At 30.2% G+C, this 12,440-nt stretch overlaps 1 protein-coding gene across 1 annotated transcript in view; it reads right to left on the reverse strand.

Annotated features, from left to right (window-relative positions):
* Positions 1-2,330: 2,330 nt before the first annotated feature.
* LOC143230070 (apicoplast pyruvate carrier 1-like) overlaps positions 2,331-12,440 on the reverse strand; it is a 132,186-nt gene continuing 122,076 nt past the window's right edge. Inside the window, exons 8-10 of the mRNA XM_076463074.1 lie at positions 6,683-6,892; positions 6,047-6,146; positions 2,331-3,619 (exon numbers count right to left, since the gene is read on the reverse strand). Of these exons, the coding sequence (XP_076319189.1) occupies positions 3,564-3,619; positions 6,047-6,146; positions 6,683-6,892 (366 nt within the window). The 3' untranslated portion in view covers positions 2,331-3,563. The remainder of the gene's footprint in view (positions 3,620-6,046; positions 6,147-6,682; positions 6,893-12,440) is intronic.

The following is a 12,440-nucleotide window of genomic DNA, read 5'->3' on the forward strand; positions in this document are numbered from 1 at the left end:
TACGAAGGTCATCAAGTTCTCCAGAAAATGTCTGTCTCTCTATGTGCTGTTTGTTATAAGCGTCTCATTTCCAGTACAATGTAGCTGATGGTGAGAGTCTCATATCTTGATAAAGTATTGTACAATCATCCTTGATAACGAGAAAACCTACTTGTAGAGAAAAATATATATGTAAAATCGGCTGGAATGAGTAGAGAAAGCTCTACATAGAGGAGTGAACAATGTTTCGACCCTCTTCGATGACCCATACCAGCCGTTTTTCATATATATTGTACAACCATCGTGTTGATCTATGTTACCCATGTCTTGGTAAAGGATGATATAATTATCGTGTTCATTTATTGTATGTTACAGAGTTTTTGATGTTTGTATAACTAAAAAAAAAAAAAACAATTAACCAAGAGAAGAAAATATATTTTATAGTTTACCAACTGCTGAATCTCATCATTTAACAAAATTAGATCATACCTTCACATGTTTTCATTGTTAATATCTTAACCACTGTTAATATCTATATTTTATAGTTTACCAACTGCTGAATCTCATCATTTAACAAAATTAGATCATACCTTCACATGTATTCATTGTTAATATCTTAACCACTATTAATATCTATATTTTATAGTTTACCAACTGCTGTATCTCATGATTTAACAAAATTAGATCATACCTTCACATGTATTCATTGTTAATATCTTAATCACTGTTAATATCTATATTTTATAGTTTACCAACTGCTGTATCTCATCATTTAACAAAATTAGATCATACCTTCACATGTATTCATTGTTAATATCTTAACCACTATTAATATCTATATTTTATAGTTTACCAACTGCTGAATCTCATCATTTAACAAAATTAGATCATACCTTCACATGTATTCATTGTTAATATCTTAACCACTATTAATATCTATATTTTATAGTTTACCAACTGCTGTATCTCATGATTTAACAAAATTAGATCATACCTTCACATGTATTCATTGTTAATATCTTAATCACTGTTAATATCTATATTTTATAGTTTACCAACTGCTGTATCTCATCATTTAACAAAATTAGATCATACCTTCACATGTATTCATTGTTAATATCTTAATCACTGTTAATATCTATATTTTATAGTTTACCAACTGCTGAATCTCATCATTTAACAAAATTAGATCATACCTTCACATGTATTCATTGTTAATATCTTAACCACTGTTAATATCTATATTTTATAGTTTACCAACTGCTGAATCTCATCATTTAACAAAATTAGATCATACCTTCACATGTATTCATTGTTAATATCTTAACCACTATTAATATCTATATTTTATAGTTTACCAACTGCTGAATCTCATGATTTAACAAAATTAGATCATACCTTCACATGTATTCATTGTTAATATCTTAATCACTGTTAATATCTATATTTTATAGTTTACCAACTGCTGAATCTCATGATTTAACAAAATTAGATCATACCTTCACATGTATTCATTGTTAATATCTTAATCACTGTTAATATCTATATTTTATAGTTTACCAACTGCTGAATCTCATCATTTAACAAAATTAGATCATAGCTTCACATGTATTCATTGTTAATATCTTAATCACTGTTAATATCTATATTTTATAGTTTACCAACTGCTGAATCTCATCATTTAACAAAATTAGATCATACCTTCACATGTATTCATTGTTAATATCTTAATCACTGTTAATATCTATATTTTATAGTTTACCAACTGCTGAATCTCATCATTTAACAAAATTAGATCATAGCTTCACATGTATTCATTGTTAATATCTTAATCACTGTTAATATCTATATTTTATAGTTTACCAACTGCTGTATCTCATGATTTAACAAAATTAGATCATACCTTCACATGTATTCATTGTTAATATCTTAATCACTGTTAATATCTATATTTTATAGTTTACCAACTGCTGAATCTCATCATTTAACAAAATTAGATCATACCTTCACATGTATTCATTGTTAATATCTTAATCACTGTTAATATCTATATTTTATAGTTTACCAACTGCTGTATCTCATGATTTAACAAAATTAGATCATAGCTTCACATTTATTCACTCAGGAACGAACCAAATTAAAATCACTGTTAGTATCTCAAAGTAAATCTTGAAAGGTTAGAAACAAACAACTATTTAATCATTTTGAGTAACAGTGATAGGTTTCATAATATATTGTATACTGATTGGTCTGTTTGTTGCATGTCAGAACTAGACTTTTTTAATTTTAGATGTCTCTCCAGGCTGGAACTGATTCCATTATTCATGTAACAATAATTATCATACTTAAAATATCAATCAATTTACTTTTATTTATCTTCAACAATGATATGTTCTCAACTTTCAATAAGCCTATTTCGCCTATAAGAAAATTTGATATGACTAATTACATATCGAAGATGGTAAGCCTGACATACCAAATGGTAGAATCAAATGCAATCATATTTGGATAATTTTCAGCATATTTCATTGTTATTTCAAAGTTGTTTGAGACCAGAAACAAAACTATTATAGAAACTTGACAATAAAGGGTGAGGTGTACAAATGTTTCTGAGATAACCTCTTAGTATTAAAATAAAGTTTATTGATTAGTGTATTAAAAATGTATACACGGAACGGATTTTTAATGGTAAGTTAAACTTCTAGATACATTGCATCATTTAGTACTATATGCAAATAACAATACCTTGGTTTGGTTTGTTTTGAATTCCGCGCAAACCTATTCCAGGGCTATCTGCGCTAGCCGTCCCTAATTTAGAGGAAAAGAAGCTAGTCATCACCACCCACCGCCAACTCTTGGGCTACTCTTTTACCAACAAATAATGGGATGTCCGTAACATTATAAAACCCCAACGGCTAAAAGGGGCGAGCATGTTTGGTGTGACGGTCATTGAAACCAACGAGCCTCGGATTACGAGACGAGTGCCTTAAGCACCTAGCCATGCCGGGCCTTATAACAAGACGTAATTCTGGAGGGAAAGTACCTTGATAAAAACACCCACCACTAACTCTTGAGAAACTGTTTTTATGAAGAGTAAATTATTCTGTCATTAGTAGAGTGATGATCTCAAGTTGTGGAGAATGTTTTCACGGGGAAGAACATAAACCATGAATCCTCAAGTTCACTTCCAAAGCATGCAAAGTACTTAGATACGACGGATTTAAAATTAAACAGAAAGCTATAGTGAACCAAACCACATGTAACGTTACATTAAACTGTTTTATGTAATTCTTCTATATCGTGTAATTACAGGTTTTACAATATTACAGCAAAGTTTTACAGCAACAACTCATATAAACTTCCATAACCACAACAACAATAGATCAACAGTAAAATACGTTTTACTAAAATGACAGTTAAATATACTTTATGTAAGAAAGAAAAACTAGATTTGATATTTTTATTTCAAAAACTTCCAATAAAAAGTGAGTCTTTAACTTAGGAAGTGACACAGACAATGACCGGGTCATATCCGTCATACAAAAATCCCATATAAGACTTGTTTCTTCTTCACAACAAACAGTTCACTTTGCTGGTTGTGTGTGATACTTTTCAGGAAATGTCATTGATGCAAAAAAACCTGAATAAAGAAATAAATAGGTTGTTAAGTTTATCTACTAAGTAACAAAAGTTGAATATGTAACACTGATAGTTCATTATAATGTACTGTGGTAATCACAATGTAACACTGATAGTTCATTATAATATAATGTTGTAATCACAATGTAACACTGATAGTCCATTATAATGTAATGTTGTAATCACAATGTAACACTGATAGTTCATTATAATGTAATATTGTAATCACAATGTAACACTGATAGTTCATTATAATGTAATGTTGTAATCACAATGTAACACTGATAGTCCATTGTAATGTAATGTTGTAATCACAATGTAACACTGATAGTTCATTATAATATAATGTTGTAATCACAATGTAACACTGATAGTTCATCATAATGTAATGTTGTAATCACAATGTAACACTGATAGTTCATTATAATATAATGTTGTAATCACAATGTAACACTGATAGTTCATCATAATGTAACACTGATAGTTCATCATAATGTAATGTTGTAATCACAATGTAACACTGATAGTTCATTATAATATAATGTTGTAATCACAATGTAACACTGATAGTTCATCATAATGTAATGTTGTAATCACAATGTAACACTGATAGTTCATGATAATATAATGTTGTAATCACAATGTAACACTGATAGTCCATTATAATGTAATATTGTAATCACAATGTAACACTGATAGTCCATTGTAATGTAATGTTGTAATCACAATGTGACACTGATAGTTCATTATAATATAATGTTGTAATCACAATGTAACACTGATAGTTCATCATAATGTAATGTTGTAATCACAATGTAACACTGATAGTTCATTATAATATAATGTTGTAATCACAATGTAACACTGATAGTTCATCATAATATAATGTTGTAATCACAATGTAACACTGATAGTTCATCATAATGTAATGTTGTAATCACAATGTAACACTGATAGTTCATCATAATGTAATGTTGTAATCACAATGTAACACTGATAGTTCATTATAATATAATGTTGTAATCACAATGTAACACTGATAGTTCATCATAATGTAACACTGATAGTTCATAATAATGTAATGTTGTAATCACAATGTAACACTGATAGTTCATCATAATGTAATGTTGTAATCACAATGTAACACTGATAGTTCATCATAATGTAATGTTGTAATCACAATGTAACACTGATAGTTCATCATAATGTAATGTTGTAATCACAATGTAACACTGATAGTTCATCATAATGTAATGTTGTAATCACAATGTAACACTGATAGTTCATCATAATGTAATGTTGTAATCACAATGTAACACTGATAGTTCATCATAATGTAATGTTGTAATCACAATGTAACACTGATAGTTTATCATAATGTAATGTTGTAATCACAATGTAACACTGATAGTTCATTATAATGTAATGTTGTAATCACAATGTAACACTGATAGTTTATCATAATGTAATGTTGTAATCACAATGTAACACTGATAGTTTATCATAATGTAATGTTGTAATCACAATGTAACACTGATAGTTCATTATAATGTACTGTTGTAATCACAATGTAACACTGACAGTTTATCATACTGTAATGTTGTAATCACAATGTAACACTGATAGTTCATTATAATGTAATGTTGTAATCACAATGTAACACTGATAGTTCATTATAATGTAATGTTGTTGTAATCACAATGTAACACTTATAGTTCATTATAATGTAATGTTGTTGTAATCACAATGTAACACTGATAGTGTATTACAATATAATAAAACATTTAACATTAACCAGATGTTTAGTCAAATATAACTAATTAATTACACACCCAAATAGTCCACACACTTATTACCTAAATTAGTTTCATACAAAAAGAAGATGCCATTTATAATTATTGAAACTATATTTGTGATACATTCAAAGTTTGGTTTGTGATAATAGCTCTATTTACTGTTAACAATATTATGTCTATCAAATAATTTTACCGAACAGTGAATTTTTTACTTTTATTATTGAACAGTGAGGATTGAAATATATCTATATTTTTATATTAACATGCATTATTATTAAGACAGAATAAAATAATACAACAAATTAAATATTTTTGATAATAAATCGTTTTGAAAATCACTCATTCAAATATTTAAATATTAACAACTAACAACAATTTCCTTAAAACAGAAACTAAGTTCACGTGTTTCACAAACATAAAGAGCTCCATATGTATTCTATACAACTTGGTAATATCATGTTATAATGTTCAACCTTTATGAAATCAAATATATATTGTTGTTAAACAGTGATGTATTTGAAAATTAATATCTCAGTATTTTAGTTAATATAAAAGTAGCAAAATAAATGAACACAGTAAAGATGAAACACAATCTATTGTTAGTTTATTTCATATAAACTTTCAAAGCTTACCAATTAACGAAATACTTCCAATCAAACAAAATGCTCCAAACCATCCAAAGTTCGGAATAATCGCTTGAAACACTACAGGCCAGAAAATAACCAAAGCGCCCTATATGAAAATACAACATAAATTAGCAGTTAGGAGTGTAACAAATAAATATGTCAGTAAATTGAAGTATTAGGAAAAAATAAAAGTTATTCAACCTTTAATGGATAAAAATAAAAATATTAACAAACTGCTGTATCAGCTAAAACAAATAAGCTGTTACCAAACGGTTAAACGTTAACAAAACTAATATAACTGTCGGAGTTAAAGAGTTAGATAAACTAAAAACGTGCCCAAGAAAAAACATTGTCACTAATCAACTGTTGGTTAAAAAATAAAGGTAACCTTAAGTTTCAGTTGAATGGTTAATAAAAACATCAGGATGATATAAGAAGGGAATATTTGAAGTTAAAATTAAACAATATCTGTGTAGATTATACGTGCTCATTTTGAGCTTTAGGAAAACATAGGTTGAAAGAGTCAATAGAAAACAAAAATAGTAAAGCCTGATAAACGAAGGTCAACCTTTCAGGTAAAAAGAGTTACATATTTGTGTCGTCAGTGTTTCATTATAATTTGTAATAACTCATATTACTTACCGCTGTAGAGTATATCATTCCATAAATCTTAGCAGTGTGTTTCTTCCCAAACACTTCAACAACAGCAACAGGAATGCATACATACTCAACAGAAAACGTAGCAAATAGTCCACAAATCCAGATCATGAACATCACTTTTCCACCGTAAGATGCCGCTACTAGCGTAAACACTAGAATTGTCTTCAGTCCCATCAAAATTAGGCTTGTTAACTATATACATACAAACATGTATGAAACAGTTTTCAAAAAGCACAAGTTCAACATGGATATAGTTATTTAAAACAAGAAAGCAAATACTCAACAAAGAATTAATAAAAGTATAAGTAATTAATAAAAATCAATACATTGTAGTTGTATCGATTCACAAATTAAACACAGAATTATTTCTTAAGAAAAAGAGGTAAAATCAGTTTTGAATTCTTTATGCAATACTACCATAGTTATGCAATACCACCATAGTTATGCAATACTACCATAATTATGCAATACCACCACAGTTATGCAATACTACCATAATTATGCAATACTACCACAGTTATGCAATACTACCATAGTTATGCGATACCACCACAGTTATGCAATACTACCATAATTATGCAATACCACCATAGTTATGCAATACTACCATAATTATGCAATACTACCACAGTTATGCAATACTACCATAGTTATGCGATACCACCACAGTTATGCAATACTACCATAGTTATGCGATACCACCACAGTTATGCAATACTACCATAATTATGCAATACCACCACAGTTATGCAATACTACCATAATTATGCAATACCACCACAGTTATGCAATACTACCATAATTATGCAATACTACCACAGTTATGCAATACTACCATAGTTATGCGATACCACCACAGTTATGCAATACTACCGTAATTATGCAATACCACCACAGTTATGCAATACTACCGTAGTTATGTGATACTACCACAGTTATGCAATACTACCGTAATTATGCGATACTATTATAGTTGTGCAATACTACCAAAGTTGTGCAATACTACCATAGTTATGCGATACTACCATAGTTATGCGATACTACCATAGTTATGCGATACTACCATAGTTATGCGATACTACCACAGTTATGCGATACTACCACAGTTATGCGATACTACCATAGTTATGCAATACTACCATAGTTGTGCAATACTACCAAAGTTGTGCAATACTACCATAGTTATGCGATACTACCATAGTTATGCGATACTACCATAATTATGCAATACTACCACAGTTATGCAATACTACCGTAATTATGCGATACTATTATAGTTGTGCAATACTACCAAAGTTGTGCAATACTACCATAGTTATGCGATACTACCATAGTTATGCGATACTACCATAGTTATGCAATACTACCATAGTTATGCGATACTACCATAGTTAAGCAATACTACCATAGTTATGCGATACTACCATAGTTATGCAATACTACCACAGTTATGCGATACTACCATAGTTATGCAATACTACCATAGTTATGCAATACTACCATAGCTATGCAATACTGCCATAGTTATGCAATACTACCATAGTTATGCGATACTACCATAGTTATGCAATACTACCATAGTTATGCAATATTACCACAGTTATGCAATACTACCGTAGTTATGTGATACTACCACAGTTATGCAATATTACCACAGTTATGCAATACTACCACAGTTATGCAACACTACCATAGTTATGCGATACTACCATAGTTATGCGATACCACCATAGTTATGCAATACTACCGTAGTTACGCAATACTACCGTAGTTATGCAATACTACCGTAGTTATGCAATACTACCATATAGTTGTGCGATACTACCATAGTTGTGCGATACTACCATAGTTATGCAATATTACCATAGTTATGCAATACTACCACAGTTATGCAATACTACCACAGTTATGCGATACTACCACAGTTGTGCAATACTACCATAGTTATGCGATACTACCACAGTTATGCAATACTACCGTAGTTATGCAATCCTACCATAGTTATGCAATACTATCATAGTTATGCAATACTATCATAGTTATGCGATACTACCATAGTTATGCAATACTATCATAGTTATGCGATACTACCACAGTTGTGCAATACTACCATAGTTATGCGATACTACCATAGTTATGCAATACTACCGTAGTTATGCAATCCTACCATAGTTATGCAATACCATAGTTATGCGATACTACCACAGTTATGCGATACCAACCATATTTATGCAATACTACCATAGTTATGCGATACTACCATAGTTGTGCAATACTACCATAGTTATGCGATACTACCGTAGTTATAAGCGTTTCTGTTTATCCAATTTTTACAATATTGAATTAAACCATTACTTAACTCAACTTAATATTCCAGTTTAGTTATGAACGGGAAAAAGAAATGAATTGATGAATACGTATTTCTGCAACAATCGGTTTCGTGTTTATACATTTTAATATGGAAGGTTTCTTATAGAGTACTGCCACTGGAGATAATGCTCCAATAATACCAGTCCTGGTCAGTATACATAACAAAGTATTAAGTTTCTATTGAATGAAATCGTAATCCTTTATGATTACTGTTTGATGTGTGAACTCTACAATTAATAATAAATTATTAAATTACGTCTACCATAATCTAATAAATACAAAACTGCTAGCTTTGGATTACGGGGTACATCATATCCTTGTATCCTTATATTGTGTGGTATTGAGGTTTATTCAAGGTTTTATGTTAGTTAGGGGTAGCTTATATGTGTGTACTGGAGCATATAAAGAACATAACGTTTCTGTGTTCCATGTTCAACCATAAATCAATATTTTGTTTTTTCATGTGAATACTGAATTTTTTGAAAACGATAATGAACAGCCCAGCTATTTGCTTGTGCCATAGTTGAAAAAATGTGTATCGTGAATGATATAACAAGTGTTGAAAATCCGTATAATGTAATATTAAAAAGTGATTCTACTTTGGAAAGATTTATTACATCAGAAGTAACTGGCCTAGTCGGTATTTATGAACTAATGTATTTATACTATCAAATAGTACAAATAACACTACGTAACAAAATGTTTACTTTTTCACAATTGCTTATGCCTAAAGTAAATGGAAAATACCTATTTTTCGCTTCAAACTTCGTTTTTGTGACCTGAGAGCGTATAACGAAAGCATGATGGGAGACTTTATCTCGGGGCTTATACGTGAAAGTGATTTACATTACAGTCGCAAAACTACTTACTTCTAAACATTTTTGTATAAGCTTAGTATAAATACGTGTAAAAGCAAAGTTTGAAGGGAATAATGGCCATTTTCTGTACTTTTACAACGTAAGCAATTAAGAAATAACACCTACTATCCAGGAACAAAATTTGTGTTACATAGTGTTATGTTACCACTGCCACCTGGCCAAGGAAAAGAAAGCTAGAAGAACCAATAAGCAGATCAATCACAGTAAGTGTCTGACTTAGAACACTGAGACACGTGTGATCTTCAGCAGTGAGGGGTGAAAGTTGACGATCCGATGGCATACATTATACAGGTCAATCTCTCTCATTAAGATTTCTGACTCATCAAATGTACTGTGTTCATTTACGTCTTCCAGGACAAGAGAGGGGGACTAGATTCATTGTTAAACTTGCATCTAGATCTGAATAACAAACAACAGATGTAATAAATTTTTCAAATGTGAAAGGATAATATTTTTTGTTGGTTATATCTTATATCGAACGAAGCAACAAAATGGAAATATTTTGCCATAACATATTAGGCGATGATGAAACATGCCAGGTTTAAGTAATAGGGTAGGGGTAATGTTAGTCAAAAGACCTAATTTTCAGCACAGTAAGTGCCACAAACTTTTTGTGATCATACTAGCTCGAATAACTTTGTAGAATGCCCATTATATATCATTTATGGAGATCTGCTATATTTGGCAAATAAAATACTAGAGCAAATTATACATTCCATCCTGTAAGTGTTATTAAATTGGCTAGTAAGTCACTATTCAAATGACTAAGGTAGACACGTAATGATAAGAAACTCGACCTTCAGTTTAATTATAGGTTTTTAACTGATGATTTGTGTACTTTTTAAATGAAAAACGTCTTGTCAAAGTGTTGTTTCAAATTCTATGTGAGATAAGTGTCTGTTTTCAATTAACTAATAACCTAATTTTTCTGAGTTTTCAAACTGAAACCTTACATGGATTGAATATGTAGTGTGATTTCACATAATAATTCGTTTGACTAGAGTGCACATGCTTACATATTTTATTCAGATAGTTACATGTGTTCAGTACAAAGTCTCGTGATAAATTCATTGTCTCTTCACACAATGTCATACAAGTGAAAAATATAATCTCTAACCGTTATAGTAACATGAACGTAATATAAGAAAAATGAAACGAAATGTAATTAATTATATTATTAACTAAGAAATTTGTAGTATATTAGTGTATCTTGAAGTTTAATTAATAAACATTACAGTATCATCATCACGTCTGTCGTTTTATATTATTCTTATAAACAGCAAATACGTTGGATTTATAAAACAAAAATAATAACTTGATATGTAATCGAAAGCCGTTCTTTTACGATTATCATTGTCAGTTATTTTTCAGTTACAACGATTATCATTGTAGATTATTTTTCAATTACAACGATTATCATTGTCAGTTCTTTTTCAGTTACAACGATTATCATTGTCAGTTATTTTTCAGTTACAAACTATAATGTTTTACAGAGTGATGACGTCTCCTTAGTTTTTTTAAACAATCAAAGTTTATCATATTCCGTTAGTATTCAGGAATCTAGATCACGTGAGCTGTGATTAGTGAGCACATGACCTTAATAGTTATCTCTCCCGTATTTTACAGAAGATATTTTGTTCATGTCTGTATTGTAATGATATGTTTTAATTTGTTGGTTTGGAATTTCGCGCAATGCTACTAGAGGGTTATCTGCGCTAGCCGTCCTTAATTTAGCAGTGGAAGACTAGAGATAAGGCAGCTAATTATCACCACCCACCACCAACTCTGGGCTACTCTGTTCTCAACGAATAATGGGATTGACCATACATTATAACGTTCACCCAGCTGAAAAGTCAAGCATATTTGGTGTGACTAGGGTTCAACCCATCGACTCTCGGATTACGAGTCGAGTGCCTTAACCACCTGGCCATGCCAGACCGATATGTTTTGGTATAAATCATTTAGCATTATGCTTAAAGTTCTAATTCATCAAGAAACAATATTTGTAAAAATATTTACAGTAAGGTAAGGATAATATTTTTACAATAGTAATTGTTAAACATAGTATTTTAAACATTTAGTGGAATAAATCAGCTTACGAAGCTAAACATGAAATTTAAATATGTGCTCTTTTCAGGAGAAGTAGGTGGTACACAATATGTTAATTATATAAATGAGTATTATAAAGGAAATATTAATAACCGTTTTAGAAATGAAAGGTCAGCAAATGTATGAAGTATGCAGTGCAAGTTAGACATAGATTAAAAACTACAGAAGTAATGAATAAGTGAAGCCCGGCATGGTCAGGTGGGTTAAGGTGTTCGACTCGTGATCTGAAGGTCGCTGGTTCTATAATTTTTAATTTTTATTCTAACCAAAATAACATATTATTTAATAGAAAAATATATTTAACTTTTATAGATTTAAAAAATAAACAACGTGTCCAAAGTTATCCAACAAAATATTTGACCAAAGGTTTTGAGTATCTTTAC

The sequence above is a fragment of the Tachypleus tridentatus genome, chromosome 10 (assembly GCF_004210375.1).
Source record: "Tachypleus tridentatus isolate NWPU-2018 chromosome 10, ASM421037v1, whole genome shotgun sequence".
In the NCBI taxonomy this organism is placed as follows: Eukaryota; Metazoa; Arthropoda; class Merostomata; order Xiphosura; family Limulidae; genus Tachypleus; species Tachypleus tridentatus.